The sequence below is a fragment of the Micropterus dolomieu genome, linkage group LG19 (genome assembly GCF_021292245.1).
Source record: "Micropterus dolomieu isolate WLL.071019.BEF.003 ecotype Adirondacks linkage group LG19, ASM2129224v1, whole genome shotgun sequence".
Taxonomy (NCBI): domain Eukaryota; kingdom Metazoa; phylum Chordata; class Actinopteri; order Centrarchiformes; family Centrarchidae; genus Micropterus; species Micropterus dolomieu.
In genome coordinates this window covers 14,974,453-14,991,859 of record NC_060168.1, presented here as the reverse complement: position 1 = coordinate 14,991,859, position 17,407 = coordinate 14,974,453, and the positions used below count along the sequence as shown (strand labels likewise).

The 17,407-nt window shown below is 42.3% G+C and overlaps 1 protein-coding gene across 1 annotated transcript in view; it reads left to right on the top strand.

The window, feature by feature from the left end:
* The window catches only part of LOC123957404 (A disintegrin and metalloproteinase with thrombospondin motifs 2-like), a 115,450-nt gene that overhangs the window by 76,216 nt on the left and 21,827 nt on the right, over window positions 1-17,407 (top strand). Inside the window, exon 4 of the mRNA XM_046030159.1 lies at window positions 10,187-10,392. Coding sequence (XP_045886115.1) covers window positions 10,187-10,392 — 206 coding nt within the window. The remainder of the gene's footprint in view (window positions 1-10,186; window positions 10,393-17,407) is intronic.

Below are 17,407 nucleotides of genomic sequence, written 5' to 3'. Positions count from 1 at the left end.
AGTCCAGTCAAGCAAATGAAAATGCATCTTTGACCATATTTAGCAGAGATCAGCATTTCTCTGCCGTCTCTGTGTCGGACGTCCTCAGTTATAGTGCTGTAAAGCGTACACTGACATAAATGACAGGTTGAGCATTTTAAACTCACATAGCCCATGTTCAATCAGTTTTGGTTATGCTAAATAGATGCAGAGAGAGGAGAAATGAGTCATTGGGAAGTTTAAAAACTTTGTCGTGATCCCATCAGAGAGCCCCGGTGGTTGTTCCCTTATTGGCCATCTGCCTGTGTGTACAATGATTTGATTACCTGGGAGCTTCATTAGGATAGAGAGACAGGGTGGCCACGCTGGTAGCTTCCCTATCCTCCCGACTCAAGTATAGAGTTACCTTTGCACGGAAGAGGCTGCATTGATTAGCCATATGCCAGGGAGGTTGGGGGATGGGGCCATCACAGTCGCCTCTGGGGGACTGAGAGCTGTCGAAGTTGAATGTGCAGAGATATATTGTGTATGGGATAGGGCTTGCAGTGATAATCTGGACATTAATATGGGAAGCCTTGGCGAGGGTTTTCCTGGAAAGAAAGCGATGCAGGAAACTGTATGTCAATCAACAGAATGCACACAGATAGATCAGCACATGGCTTCATAGTCAAGCAGACACATGCTGTACTGATGATTGCCAAGGGCCTAAGGATGGACTTGTTTGTGTGATTTCTCTAGCATGTTTTGACGCTTCTTCGCAGCTTGACTTTAAACCTGTTCTTATCCTGTTTTTCTCCCCTGTTGTCACTTTTCCTGCACAGATTTTCCTTCAGTGGCCATGTGTTTGTATGATGGACGTGCACAGCGTTCTGTCCACTGGAGCTACTTGGAGGTGTGATCTTTACATAAACGTGCCTCGATTATGTCACCATTAGTCTCTGTTAAAGAGCGCTAGCTGATTATGGTTTTGATTACATTTTATCAGCTTCTCTGTCAGCGCTGCTCCCTGTACGGAGCCAGCTTTGTAAGAATGATGAATGGCTCTTTTAATTGTTTCTAATTGATAACTGCTCTGAACGACTTTGTTATGAAACACCGCCAATTTAGTAACACCGATACACTGTAGTGCCTTATTAATTCTCTCCCATCTGGCTTGAGCACTGTGCAATTGAAAAAAAAAACGTCTGTGTGTTTGTGGGCCGACTAGGCAGTAATAACTCCTGGTGTATGAGCATGCCAGTTTTCAAATGCCAAAACACTTTTATTTTTATTCACCTCCCTGTGTCCAAGTCTTTGGTGTATTCAAGTACTCCACGCCTTAATAGTTTAAAATATTACAATATCTCTGCTGATTTACTACCCTGTTGTACTAGCTGGATTAGAGATGGTGTGTAACTATGTTACAGCCTGATTTATGTGTTTATCATTATCATTTATGATGAGGTGATATTGAATGATAAATTCTCATCCTGCCGCCCTATGGCAGACATGCTCAGGCTCGGCTCTGCTGGTGAGCTTCTTAGAGAGAGCATTTGCATACATATTGTCTCACACCTTTAGATAGACTTTCACTTTCTCTCACCCACTGTTACTGCACATCTACCCTTTCAAAGGCATTTTCAAAGGTACGTTTAATGAATAAAAGAGGATATGAAGGACGCAGGAACAGAGAGGAATTAAAGAGAAAAGAATACTAGAAGGAAAACTTGTAGGTGGGCGTTGGTCAGCAAGCTTATAGACTAAGACACCTGTAAACTGTCCTTTGGTGTTTATGTAGGGCATTCACACAAGTGAGCTGTGGTAGGACCTTTTTGTTATTTGGCTGGCTGTTACCACCTGTTTTGCCTGTGGGTCAAATATTTACTGGTCCACCTGTGGTTCTCTTGTCAAATCATCCAGGTGTTAACACAACACTTTGATCTATCTCTTCAAAAAATGTGAAAACAGACAGAGGATGTAGAGATATAAATGAACTCAAAGATGAGGAGTGACTATAGTATCTTAACTAAAGGGCTAAATGCATTAGACACAGCGCTTGATTTGGTTTGATTGGTTGGCAATTTGAAGCATTAACACCAATGCACTGCCATTTACAAGTAAATTTTAGCATGACATGAGTCCTGTTTATAGCGTGTTAATGGTCTGCTTGATTGTCAGTTGGCTCTTTTAGAAAACGTTTACATATCAGCTGACATTACAAGGTGCCAAATGGTCCTAATTAAAAAAAAAGAGGGCCCTTTAATATAGAACTGCGAAATGAAAAGAGAATCACGCAAAATGCTTTATATAGATATGTCAAAAAGTCCAGAATTTGAGATTATATTCTGTAAGACAACTTGGGAGCACATTTGATCATTAAAAATATCTTGTGCTTATAAAAGCATGTGACTCATGCTGCTACATACCATGAAGTTAAAGGGAGCACTGGCTTATTTCATTGATAGAAAATTGCTTGTTGGTTTCATCCTTTCTCATCCTTTCTCAATAGTCTTACGATGGTTTCATGTGTCTTCTACTCCACTGTTATATTTCTCCTCTTCTGCCCCCCCCCCCCCCCCCCCCCCCCCCCCCCCCCCCCCCCCCCCCCCCCCCCCCCCCCCCCCCCCCCACACACACACACATCGCCTCCTCCTGTCCCTCCATCCCTACAGTGCTCAAGTTGACAGATGTTTGGCTGGTTGGCCTGTCATAATAACTGTGGTGTTGGGTGTCTCAGGTGGCTGGCGTTGGCTGTTCTTTGAGTACTTCACAGCCAGGGCAGGACATTTCCTGGGGTGAAGGAAGGAGAAATGAGGATACAAGCAGAAAGGACAGGACAGACAAAGAACGGACAAAAGATTTTTAATGTTTGGTTTTTTTTTTTATGTTTTTTTTGTCTTTTTGCATAAGATTGTTTCATCTCAGTAAAGACAAAGTCAACATGCAGTCCATCTCACAGCCAATCAGTAACACATTTGTCAACCCACTGCAGCCTAATGAGCCAGTTAGTGCAATTTAGAATATGCTAGAGGGCAGAGGTGATGAGCAAACAGAGGAGAGGTTGCAGCAGAAGCAAGAGATAAAAGCATGTATGGACGTAGACCACCCTGATTCTAAAAATTATTACAAATTTGCTTTGCCAAATACAAATGTGAGGCAATGCACTGGTAATTAATGTCTGGGTTACTTTAATTGGTAATGGTTTTCCAATGCATAAAGTGTGACATTCCCTGCAGAGTAAATCATAGGGAAGAGATCAGGTTGGGTGGTTGGGCGTACAAAGCACAGAATGCTGCTATACCTAAGGAGCCAAATAACAGATGAGCTAAAAGTAGAGTTAGTATTAGACATTCTTTAATGTTGCTTTCTGTCTGCTGGTTGTGAAAGCCACTGACTAGTATGCCATTTTTAAGGCGATATACTCTGTCAGTGTTGTGTTTACCGCTTGTTGCCCGTCCCCTGAGTGGCCAAAAAAATAAACTTTCACATTGGTTAAATATAAAAAAAGTCTATTGCCAAAAACGTTCTTTTTATGCCATAAATGCTGTCCAAGAATAGATATAGGACAGCTCACATACAAATCTGATGTAAATAAAGGGAGTCAACACTGAGCAAAAAAGCCTGGAGTTCAAAAGGTTTATCTTTGGAGTTGCCTAAACATAACCGCAAAAGGAAAAAAAGAGATATGCTGAGAGTGAATGTTTTGCAGGTTTTTCAGTACAAACATTTCCTCTTCATGTTGATGAAAATATAATCCAGGCAGCATTACGTTTCCTACTAAACATATTTGCTGATGCAAATGAGTCGTATATGATTTTTTTAGGAGCCAGATTTAGATAGATGCGAGTGTGGGCTGAGGTTACAGAAGGAGAGAGGTGATAGGGCAGAGAGGGGTGGCAGGGTTGGGGGTGAGAGGTGGCAAGGGGGCCACAAACCCTTCAAGCCAGCGGGAGGCTGTCTCCTCTGAGATTTATTGGTACTCTTGGAGCCGGACCTTGCATCTCGCTTTCAGCCTCTCTCTCTTTATCTCCCTCTTGATGCCCACACCGTTTCCCAGTAAGATTGATCTATAACCATACAACTTTTCTTGAAGTAGACAGGCAGTGGAGCTTGATAAGACAGTAATAAGAGATGGAGATGAAGAACAAGCCTTGTCTGCTTAAGTTGTAGTCTGCATACTGGTGCTGTTATGTGTTTATCTTTGATGCCCTGTCACGGCTGGAGATGTTTTCGTACTTTTTCGATTTCATAAGAGACCTTTATAAATGTCTGGCTTCCTGAGGCAGATATAGACAGACGCAAGGAAGGACAGGCAGACAGGTCAGCTTCAGACTGGATGAGACCTGCAGTAAGCCCTATATCAGCCTGGCTTTGCTGTCTTATTGGACTTTAAGGCTCTCCAGTTTACATCGAGCTCAGTCGATCCAACCACAGAGCGAAGAGAGAGAGAGAGTGTTTGGGGACAGGATTGATCTTTGCCAACAATATTGCCTCTGTGGATGGAAATGATTGGATTACTGTGTTTTGAGACGTGTTTGCGATGTTTACATGGGCTGTTCTTCTCTGCTGTAATTATTGATGTGACAAGAGGCACTCACAGGGCTCCTTGCGGCTCGCGAAAAATATCGCTACTCAATTTAGGCTGATTTGTGACATGGGCAATCATCAGTGTGAATTATGTCAAACCGCAGTAGGGTATGATTTCATTTGGTGGCCTTTGGTGGCCTAACTCTGCATACATTATAGGCTTATATGAAGAAACGGCTCAGCTCGGCTAATGAATTTGCGGTACAGCAGGACTCGGGGGGGAATCGGTGTGCACCACAGCACCTCCCCAGCAGCCAACAGTCCTGTGTGTTTCTGACAGACACAGTTATGTAAGAGGGGATAGCTAAAGGTCGCCTTGTCTCCTGAACCCCCAGAAATCCCCACAGACACACCGAGCAGTGGTGAGGATAGGTGGCCCTCTTGCCTGCTGATTATAAAGGCTGCTTCATGCAATATTAAAAATGGTCCTCTACTCCAATTCAGGGAGCACGGATATAATAGCCTACATCAACCTAAATATTACAGCTCTTTGGACATGAAGCTCACAGCCAAGGATCGACCATTCAAAACATCTCATCAGCATTACAGAAATCACAGTTAAAAATAAATAGCCCTAAAGCAGTTATTAATGAATGGGCAAAGTTCAGTGCTTGATGTATGAATAATTATTGTGGTCTTCAGGGAGCTGTCCATGTAAAATTAGATTGCTGATTGCCAATCTAAATAATTAAGGGCAGTATGATTATGGGAAGCGTAGTTCACTATGTGTTCCACCCTCTAAAGCCTTTACAGCTGTCATATAGCTGCAGCTTAGAAATAATGAGCATTCAATGTGGGGACATTGTTGGGGACCGTGTGGCATGTTGCTACCTGCCCAGATGCTAGCTGCAGCCTTAACAGTCTGCCGTCGGAGCCACTCATCACCATGACAGCCCATAAAGCTGTCACCGGGGAGACAAAATGTCCCTGCCCTGAGCTATGTGACCAAGACGTGTCTTTAAGTAAATTAGTTCACGTGTGTGGCTAACTGCGCCGCGCTGTGGACAGACAGCCTTGAACTCAGGTGAGCACTTCACAGTTCACCATCTGCCCCCTCCCGTCTGCTGCCACAGTATTAAGCACCGCATTAGAAAAATAACCAAAATACACAATAACACTAAAGATTGGAATCGCTCCTGAGGGGAGACTGTGTGTAGGCAGAAACCCACAAAGACACTTGAGTATGCTATATAACTATACTTTGATTTGCTATTAATATAATAATCATTTTACTATTCCATAATAGGCAACATTTACACTGTAGAACTGAAACAACCAAGCAGATTTCTCAAATAACTTTCACATCTCTACAACCGATATAGCAAATAATCTATCACAACTCCTTTTTCCTCTGATACTCCGCATACCAAATAAACACATAGTAGTGCATTAATCTTGTGTAATTTCAACAGCCCATACCACACTTATCCACACAAGTTAACACCAACTTTATTCTCTAAGACTTAATTGTGTTTACTTTAATGCGCTTTACCGTAAACCTACTATAGACTAGACTATACTTGTGGTTAAAGGCTGGTGTGTGCTCTAAAAGAACTAGTTTGTGCAACACGTCGTCTGACCTCGGAAGGCAAAGGTGTTTACAGCTGCTACGCACAAGGTCATTCATAGTGTTGCACTCAGTTGTACACATTAAAGGCCACAGAAATAGTTGTGTAAGGGATGACAAAAGAGAGCTGGGGGGGGAGAAGTTCACACTCAGCTCTCTCATTTTGTTTCATTTAGTCTATTTTAGAAGTCAACTCGGCTTTGCTATAAAAGAGCATGTACTGTCAGCCAGCCAATCCGGTTAAATAAATGTATTGTTACCATGTGGTTATGTGTATCTCTGTATGTGTGTGTGTGTGTGTGTGTGTGTGTGTGTGTGTGTGTGTGTGTGTGTATACAATATGATACTGTATAATTCACTATATTGTAATTCCTCTATGTAAATACTGTATTTACTGAGTCTACTTGCTAAATAAATCACTAGCCGCTGCACTGTGCTACAATTCGTGGCAGTTACTTTGTTGTGTTGGAGGTCCACGAAACATACATACTGTAAACTCATCCAGAGTGTTTGTACACACACACACACACACACACACACACACACACACACACTAATCAACCGTGAGGCTGGCCAGAGTGACCACTGTAAGGTCAAAGCCAGTCATTATACAGTAGAGCTCCTGCATGTGGAGCAGAGCGATATGCCACAGCTGACTGCCAAACAGTCACCTTAAACCAAAGACCCCTGCTCAGTAGTAAGATGTGACTTGACCTGAATTATCATCACCATTCTCTCTCTCTTCTCTTTCTGCTTTTGTGGCAGATAGCCTCTCCATACTCTCTCGACCCCCCTCTTCCCCCCACGGGCAACCAGACATTCTTGACATTTTGCAAAGGTTGAAAGACAAAGAACCTTTGTCTCCTAATAAGGCCGCGCTCTATACCCCACCTGAATGAGAATACTGGGAGAGAGAGGAAGTGTGTGTGTGTGTGTGTGTGTGTGTGTGAGGAAATGTGAGGTGTAGGGTGGGGTGTTTGTGTGTGATGATGGAGGATGGGTGTATGTATGGATACAGATGGGAGTGTGAAAATGTAAATCAGGATTGAGTGGGTGAGTAGGACAGGAAAAGGATAGGAGTGTGTGCATACAAGTTAGGGGAGTGGGCGGTGGGGGTTTGGTACTGAAAATAAAACTGCGTAAAGAAAAGAAAATGAATATTGTTATGATCAATCTCCTTTCCGTAGGTTGAGAGTGATAACAGTTAGATTTCAGGGGCTGATGTAAGCTGTTGCTGTGAGAAACATGGCGGCAGCGCACCTTTATCCTTCGCCCGCAGTCACACAGATGGACTTGTATGCTCTACAAGAGAGCGATATTCTCTATCACTGCAATGGCTTGAAGCGGAACTCACAAAACCCAAGGTCCTTCTGGTCTTGTCTCATCTCTCTCTCTCATCCATCACACCCCTCAGTTCTAGCTCTCACCTCCCTCACCGCCTCCCCCCTATCTCGCCTGCACCGGATTCCTCCTCCGTTTTCGCGGAAAAAACAGCTGAAGCGAGAGGAAAATAGTGCTCTAGCAGAGTGTAAGCAAGGACAGAGGTGTGATGAAACGGAGAGGTTTAAATAGTTAGGGCTCGCCACCTGGTCAAGGCCCCTTCCAACCTTTGGCTGAGTCACTTCTCGTTTTCCACTCTGCCAGAGTTACCACTACCTTTTTCCTTCCACTTACCATACAGCTGTGGCCCCGTGTTATGCAATGTCCCCGCATTGTCTCATTTGCTGTTTTCAAGGCACTGCAATTTTGCAAAGGCACAGAGTTAAAAGTGAGAACACAATAGTGTTTTTTTTTTCCTATGTTTTGTCTCAACATTACGTAAGCAAGAGGTAAAAATATCTGGACCTGTCTTTAAAAGCAGATGGTGTGGTTATGACATCAGGCTCGTTAAAGGCAACTATAACTAGGAAGAGCCAAGGGTTGTTGTGAAGTACACCACCTTAAATCCAGCTTCTTCGTCTAACAAGGTGAAGAAATGTTCATTGTGTGTGTGTGAGAGACAAGCCAATGAACAGAACAAAAGTATGTGTTGCAGAAATCTTTAAATTCTCCTCTCATAGTCTGTTGTATTAGTCTCAATCTTGGCTTCCCCCTCCCCCTGTTTCTCTCTCTTTCTGTGTGGGTATTCTGTCACTCAGTGGAATGTGGGCAGATATGGGATCATATTCAGACTTCCATATTCATTCTGCTAGCAACTCGGGAGCCAATATTAGCCACGTGGTTGTTGTTTTACCCATGAGCCCGTTGCCTTGGAAACGTTGCATAAGAGGGAGTGGGAAAGCGGGATGCCCCTTGCTGATTGGGAGAAAAGGTGGCAGATCTTTCTTTCTCTCCTCTTGTCTTCCCTGTGTCTTCCTCTTGCATCGTGTTTTTTCCCTCCACTTGACACTTGTTCCAACTTTATGTGTCAAAACACTGGAGCTCCAACTGTCCCCTCTTGCCACGTGTTGAAATTAACTCACCGCCCAGCACCTCCAAATAAAGCTCCACAGACAAAAACAGCATATCTGTTACAGTTAGTCGGCCCTGCACCCAAGCTTCAACTAAATTAAAGCTCCTGTTGAAACAGTGATTTATAGCCCAATTGGAAATGTTTGTCCTCACAGTGCTCACGCAAAAGCACCGCACACACACACAAACACAGACACACAGAGCTTCATGAGCTGTGTTGTGTGTCATCCTTGGCTGTGGGAGGCCTTGACTGGAGTAGTGCTTTGTTGAATCCACTTAGACCACATGTTCAAGACTGCATGACTTTCCATGGCTTCCATACAAGCAAGGCCACGCTGTGTCTACATACCAGGAGGATGGGGGCTGATGAGGGAGGACAGCGAGTGAGGGAAAGATGGCCTTGGCTCTGCGGACAGGATAATTTATCTTCTGTATCCTCACTGACTCCGACTCTTTGCCAAGAAAAAAAAAGAAACAGGATTAGACGAGACACTTAAAACTTAATGCAGCCATTTAGAAGTCAGGGCTGCAGTTTACCCAATAATGTCCAAACAACGTAACAACAGTGTCTGACATACTAGTGTAGGCAAAAAGAGAATGATTAGTCATCTGAACAGATCATGGCTGCTGTAGGTTGCACACTTTCCGATGGAATAACCTAAATTTGAGTTTCTTGAGTAATTTTGCATTTTTTCCAGCATGTAGTAAGCCAAGAAAAGAGCAGGGTGGGCAGCCCCTGTGTGAGAGAGCTGTCTTAATCCATGTGTTTAGCAAGCACCATCTGCTGCTTTTATTCAGATGGGAGTAGAAATATTTGGTTGATTAGAGAGAGGATTGGTGTAGGATAGCCGCACCGTTACCACCAGTTAGAAGGGACACACATGCTCGATTCTGTCAACTGGTGTCTTGGAAAGCAAACAACATAAACATGCAAAGGCACAGATGTGCATATGGGTGTGAATGTGTAGAACACGCTAAACATGCATCAAAACATGACCAAAACACTATAATACTGTAGAGAGGCAGAGATGTCGATTAGACAGATTTCAAAGAATGCATCCACTTGCAGACAGATTAACATGATATATCTGCTCAGTGAGGTAATGGTAAAGGAACAGGACAATACACAACAGTATGACCTACCTTTGGTAAATGTCAAGACATACTAAATTGTGCTTACTTATGCTAGATAAACGTTAATGTTTAAGTTGTTTCTTTCCAGGAAAAGAAGGTTAATGTGCCCGATGGTACAGATCCACGATTTAGTCTTGCTTTAGTGTGAGCTTAGTTTTTTTAGTAAAAAAATGTGTTTTTGACAACAGATAATTCAGGTTTATATCCACTGATTAATGCTGGCTGACCTTAAACTGTGAAGCTGTTTATCACAGATGACATGCTTGTGTTATTAAAATACCCAATCCTAGTAGACAGTTACACAGAATTAGTTGGACGCTGTTTAATGAGATTCGCACACCAACATTTCAATCAGTCAGTAATCCAGTTTTTTCCTTTCACATTATCCACAAAACCTGTGATTTTGTGTGCCATTATTTATACCTTAGATGTCCCTGTCTCATTGTACATGTTCACTGCAAAACGTGTGCATGTTTTTTGTGTCTCCAGGTGCTGATCTCGGTGGCCTGATGGACCTAGAGTCTCTGTACCGCGGTGTCCAGCAGAGCATCAACCACACGCGGGCAGGGCGAACACGCAGACAGAGCCTGGACAGGGCCTACAACATCGAGGTGCTGCTGGGCGTCGATGACTCGGTGGTCCAGTTTCACGGGAAAGAGCACGTCCAGAAGTACCTGCTCACACTCATGAACATTGTAAGGCTCACACACGCAAACAGTCAGAGAAGTAGATGAACATGTCTCACTTTAAGGAATGTGTCACTGAACAAAGTACCTCTCATGTAAACTGCTGACATTTCAAGCTCTTTAAAAAAAACTTTTATCACAGGTATCACCCATCATCCCAAATATCATCCCAAATACCCAAAAATGAAATCATTAAATGGGAAAACTGTTCCATTTGAGTTAAATGGGAAGTAAGTCATAGAGAGGTCAAAGAAAGAGGGTGACACACACACACACCAACTGAATGAGGATTCAATTCCCTTCCTACATGTTCTCATCCAGCAATCAGCCGCGGGTAATCCTTTCTTCTCTATCTGAATATGATGAGATTTCATTTGTTTGAGTGTGTTCAGTGTGGGTTAGGTGTGCCCTCCGAAGGGGTTCCTAAATATCATTTCATCAGGGTTTGTGTCGTGTCATCATTCATTGTGTGTGTTTGTTTGTGTGTGCGTGAGTGTGTGTGCAAGAGAGAGAAAAAAAGAGAGAGAGAGATGCAGAAACAGCAGGCAGTATGCTCCAGGCCACAACAACACTTAGCCAAGCATTCAAACTCCCAGTTGTGTGTGTGTGTGTGTGTGTGTGTGTGTGTGTGTGTGCACGACACTGAACAAACTGCAGACTTTAATCTTTGCAAATTAAACCTGTGGTGAGAGTGCTGTTTGCACGCATTTGTCCGCATGTGTGCGCACTCGAGTGTGTGCGCTCCTGTTTGCTTTTGCCTGTACTGCGACCCACTGCGCAAGGAACCAATCTCCGACTGTTAAGCAGGTGCACACATACAGCAGCAAATCCTACCACACCTCTTTGTCTCAGCTCAGCGCTTGAGAAAGAACAAGAGCCGCTGTGCTCTCTGCCTCCCCTTTTAGATATTTGTTAGACAATCTAGGAGAAGGGAATTCGCAGCACTGTCGCAGCCCCCCTCTAATCTGTGGGGAAGAGATGGAGAGACAGAGGGAGAAGGAGTATTTTAAACAGCACATTCGGAATAAATTACTGACAGCCAGATAAACAGAAATAAATAAATAAGAGCTGCCTCCCACGCGTGGCATCTGGGCGACTTTCTTCTTGAAAGTTTGCTTTGCTCACTTCAGGATGGGCGTGCTCTCTTTCTTATTTGTTTCCCTCTCTGTCTTTCTCTCACTCTCCCAGTCTCTCAGCAGCGCTGAGTCGATCTACACTGAGCTCTTTTGCATTGTTACTCTCCCCTGACTTGGGTACTTTATGGCAACTAGTACTCAACAATATTTAAAAAAAACAACATTTTAAGTATAATGTGAGTGAGCAGGTTTATGAGAAGACATACAATGTAAATTTAGGATAAGGAGAGAGATTTGAGAAAGTGTATTTGCCACAGGTGCCCTCTAAAAGGCATTCATGCGCATGGCAGTATTTTAAGTTATTGTAATAGTGTGGCTGCTTAACCGCACAGAAAGATAGTGATACTTTTCTTCTGTTATGTTTCTGTTTTAAAACAGATCCAAGAGCAGAAACAGTTTGATAGAGATGTTAGTAAAAGTCTTTAATGACAAAAATATGTCTGGAGGGTAGGGAAAGAGTGGCTGGTGAAAGCATGAGGCAGGCAGGCAGAAGGGTCGTGAGAGTGGACATGGTCTGAGTTGAAGCGGCAAGTGATTACAGGCTGACCTGAGAAGGTAGCACCGGAATCCTGGTACACAAGAAAAAACACATTAACAAAAGGCATGAACGAAAGTATTCACAAAAACACCAGAGTTTCACTAGAATGCATTTTGGCTGAAAGCTACTATACCACTGGGTAGACAGAAACAATCTGGCGACGATTGGCAGGAGTATTTTTGCAGGAAGTAGATGAGTAGATTTCCATCAGTTGTGGAGAAGAGCCAGTTGCCTGGAATGTAGACCACGCCCACAACACAAACACAAATACAGACACACAAGGGAGGAGGGAAGAGAGAAATAACACAAGAGAACACAAAAGACAGCTGGAGTCACGGTCAGAGCCGTGATATCTTTCCTTGAAAGAAGACATTAGACATTAGACACAATATTAAATGTATGTCTTGATGTCTCCTCTCCTTCACATACCACTATTTTTCCTGCTTCCACCTGCTCTTCTCCCTCCACCCAATTTCTCTCCTTACTTCCAGGCTGAATTTAGTATATTTGACATTTTTCTGTATGCATGTTCATGTTCACACTTTCATCACACCAAAAACAGTGTGTGAAGTGATCCTCCGTCATTTGTTGCAGCAGCAGCTGTTACAATGTTGTACAGCCACCTTCAAGGGATAAACAAAGCACTTGCATTTCAGTCCAAAAGGCTATTCTTTACTACAATGAATGCAAGTTTACAAATTAATTTCCACCCGTCCCTTGTGTTCCTCTTCTATCCCTGTATCTCTGTTCCAAGGACCGAAATGAGCTAATGGTCAAGGTGGTCAGTTTGGTCTTGCATGTGTTTGTGTGTGTGTGTGTGTGTGTGTGTGTGTGTGTGTGTGTGTTGGAGGATGGGGCGGTACTGCTGTCAGCAACACATCAAAGCACACCCACAGAAAGCCACTAAATCCTGTCTGCGAAGTTCAACCGGAGTGTCAAAGTGTGTGTGTTTGTGTTGAGTTAAATGTGTGTATTAGTAATTCTGCTTCCCACTCCTTTCCCATGTGTTTACCATCCTTCCCCACTTTGTGTTTTTGTTCAGTTGCATCAATGGACAATAATGGGTCTAACAATGAGGCTTAATTATTCAATAACCATTTTATAATCTGTTAATGGACTAGAATGTGCATGCAGATATAAGCACAAACACACAAATAGACGTGCACTTTGTAAAACAAAAAAGACCTGTTTTCAACAATGAAGAACAGAGGAGGCTACATGACAGGTAGATGTTGAAGCCCATTTGTCTTGCAAACTTCTACATGGGAAAAGAGTAAGAAAAAAAAGGACCAGGTCTGTATCAAAACTCACTGAACAAAAAAGATCTGGCAAAATGGATGTATTAAGGGCAAAGTTGGACAGTTGGAGGCTTCATCACTTCCTTATTACCTTTCACAACCTAAGATCTCACTCAAAGTCACTTTGACTTTTTGCCCGCCGTATTTTAACAAAGTGTGTAACTTTAACACAGATAACTGCTGTTTGCATCCTGTTTCCTAACAACAGTTAATGTTGGTTTCTTTTAAAGATGGCCACAATTTTTCCCTAAATTCAACCAAAATGTTTTCATTGTCTTGAAACTTAACCAAACCTGATCTATAGTGGTGAAAAAACACTCATCTGGATCATTTTGGAAGGCAATGACAAACAGTTTGGAGAAAATGTTGCCCGACTCTGGATCTGATAAGACGCCCGTTTCATACAGTTATATCAGGCTACTTTGCTTAATGTTTAATGTTATTAACTGAAGTGTGACTCTTTCACCACATTCTGTGTGGCAGAGAAGGCCTCTACATTTATACATGGAAACAAAATATTGGAATTGTGTGTATTTAAAGTCAGATTTCCCCAATACAAATCTTAGATACAATGAAGATAATTTATCCAAAAATATAAAATAGTTGTGTAGATAAGTGTTTCACTGATGTGGGGTCATTTTACCGAAAGACATGAGACAGAACGTTGGCTTTAAACTTTAAGTGTGTGTGGAATATATTGAGTGTGATTTAAACTTCTAAGACAACACAAACTACAAAAAACTAACCAGAAACTCAAGACTGTTACCATTGTCAAATGGAGCAGCATTAATGTTCACTCAGTTGGTTAAGGGGCTTGAGATAAAACTGAAATGTGTGTGTGTGTTGGTGTGTTAATAAAGAGAAAGAGAGAGTAAAAAAGAAGGAGGGGGAAATGAATAAATAAAATACAGGAAAAGGGAATGAATGGCTGCAGGTAGCTCTGTTCATTGCATCTGGACTGGTGACAAAGTGGGCTGATAGAGACTCTTGAAAACAAGAGCGTTGTAGCAACAATGTTGTGTTAAATCCTGTAAAATATGCTGTGTGCCAAATGCCAAGTGGAGGCTATTATGCAGTAATCTTCCTGTGGCGAACCTCATGGTGATAGATTTAGTGGCCAACAGTGATCTGTCTGTCTACCTGTCTTTCTCACCTGTTAATGGAGACCTTTAGAGAGGTGCTGCAAAGTGTTAATCACACTCTCTACGGATATGAATAGTCACTGCTGATGAGAGAAGCATGTACACACGTGTGTGTGTGTGTGTGTGTGTGTGTGTGTGTGTGTGTGTGTGCGTGTGTGAGACTGTGTTGGGGTTGTGCTCGTGTGTTTGTGCATGCTTAATTTAAATGATGCAAATGGGTATGCTTGAGATGTATTTCGTCTGCGACTTTATGCCACCAGTGTGTGATAAGTATCATTTCTGTAAGAGCTGTCTGGAAGTGGTGCAGATCTTTCAGTCTTGTCTTTACCAAAGCTCCTGGAGGCAGGGAAAAAGTCAAATTAATATAAGTGGTAGGAAGAGCTGGGAAGGGAGCTGGGAGAGGTAGTCCAGGTAATAACAGACACCTTGTTAGCTGGAAGTGTCACAGATATTTAAGGAGCAATGTCAGACCGAGAGCTCAAATTCTGGGTCTCAGTTTTGAAATATTCCCATGTGTGTCAACAAAAAAGATGTAGAAAAGTGGTCCAAAGTCTTATCTAATTTATGTAACACTCCAGCCAGATTTTATTTGATGACTCAGTTCTGTCTCATCAGCAGCTGAGATTGTTTTTAATGCATATTTTCAAATTGTTTCTAGAAAAAAAAGCCTATTAAATACAGCCCACTCTCCATTATGAGTTGATTAAAACATATGAGCTTGGTGTGTGAAGCACTGTGAAAAATTATGACACAATTAGCTTAAATGTATTACTTAGTATTACTACTATGTACCCATTAGTCTCAGTACATCTTTACAGAAGAGACAAATTTCCTTAAAGATAGAAAACATACCTTATTATGTTATTTAAAAATAAAAAGTAAGGCATCATTATAATACTAAATGTAGGTGTGAACCTGTGGATGAGCAGTTAATAAAGTGCAGATTAAAAGTAGCACTCCCGCCGCTTCTTATTCTCTCTTGTATAGCCCGTACCCCGTTTGCTTTGCTTTTGCAGCAGTAAACATATCTGTACTCTCCTTCCTTCTCATGCTTCAGATTTTAATTTAACTTTAACCCAACACTGAAAAGATTTATTTACATGTGTGTTGTGTGTAAACACGAGTTAAACAGGCACATATTTCCAATTATGTTGAACATTATCATAATCCTCATTCAAGTCAAACATTTTAATTATAGCTCTAATTTATGTAGATAAACAATTAGTGATGGTGCCTTTAACATCACTCCGGAGTTAAGTCAGAGGCCTTGGCTGCATCATTCAATGATTTTGTGCCCTGCTGACCTAGGCCTGCGTTAGTTACTACACAGACAGACAGATCTAGGCTACCTTGGATACCTGCACCCCGGGTGTTAAGTAATGACACCTGACATCGCCCTTCAGAACGTCAGAGCACAGCCAGAAGCAATAATGAGAGACGGGCCTGTATAGGGTTTAACAAAGAATTGTGTGTGTGTGTGTTTTGTGAATGTGGGTGTTTATGTGTGCATGCGAGGGCAAGCACATTTTCAGTGAATATGTGGGTGTTGCTGTGCAACATGTGTCCTCTGCTGTATAGCATCTGAGTGTGAAGTGTCCAACTGTATGCAAGTGTTAAAGTGTATGAAGACACAGAAAAGTTGGGACTGAAAGGACACTACACTGCCGCTGTGCGTGTGTGTGTTTGTGTGTATATCTCATTAGAGTGGAACTTGTGGTGTCGGGGTCACACGGAAGTCAACCATCCCTAATTGGCCTACCAGTAGTCAAGGAAACGGGCTGGATCAGGCCAAGTATGAACTGACCCAAGTGTCCAAGTCATCTCAAACAAACAAACACAGCTACTCACACACACACACTCACCACAGAGTCATGAGGTAAAAACTACCAAATGACAGACCAGTAGGTAGCCAAACAGACAGGCAAGATGAAAACAGCAGACACACACACTGAGCCTCAGACAGGGTTAAACCATATACTGTATATAAAGATGGACGACGCGTCTCCACTTAAGCCAAAATATCCTAGATACAGGAGCTGCCATCTTGTGCTGGTGACATCATTTGGAGCCAGAGCCTACGTAGGAGTGATCAGGTTGGAGCTGGGGTATTGAGGTCCCGCCCATACACCCGGCCGACTCAGTCACAAGCAGAGTTCAAGTATCAATCATGATGTGAAACCCCCTTTTTATAGCATCAAATAACTAAATTAAACCAAATAAAAAAGTTGAACTTGAACATACATCAGCGTAATAAGAACTACTTAAAATGACAGAAACCATCTGTGGGACAAATGTATTTGCCATGTACTGTACAGTTTGTCCCATGTCCCATCTGCTAACATGGAGTGGGAGCAGTCATCTTTATATACAGTCTATGGTTTAAACTGAGAAGACAACAGAACTCTCTGTGTTTGTTTGGAGGTTGCTTAGCACCTCTGTATCTGTAAAAGTAGCATCCAAAACATGGAACTGAGGGTTAGTGAAAGAAAACCTTTACCTTTGTTCCTGTAAAACTCTTCCCTAACACTCCTCAATAATAGAAGCAACTAATTGTCTCTCAGGACTTTTTTTGGCTCATTTCACAAAGCTCGTCTTTGACCAGCCTGAGAAAATTATTCAAGAAGTATCACTTGACAAGTCACACTTTTGGCTTTGAGTTTCAAATATGTGACTGTTGGCTAAGCAGGCAGGGTTTAACAAAAATTCATTAAAAAGATGCAAGTTGCATTATGAGTGTAGGTTCCAGTGTTTACGACCCATACAAGGGATTATAACTCAGGAGACCTCAGCATTTATCTGTCACTTGCAAATCCCCGGACTATATGGATATGCAATACCAAAATTGTTTGAGTGTTCTTTTAATATGGTTATATTGCTTTATAATGCCTTATGATCACAACTTCCAAGTAT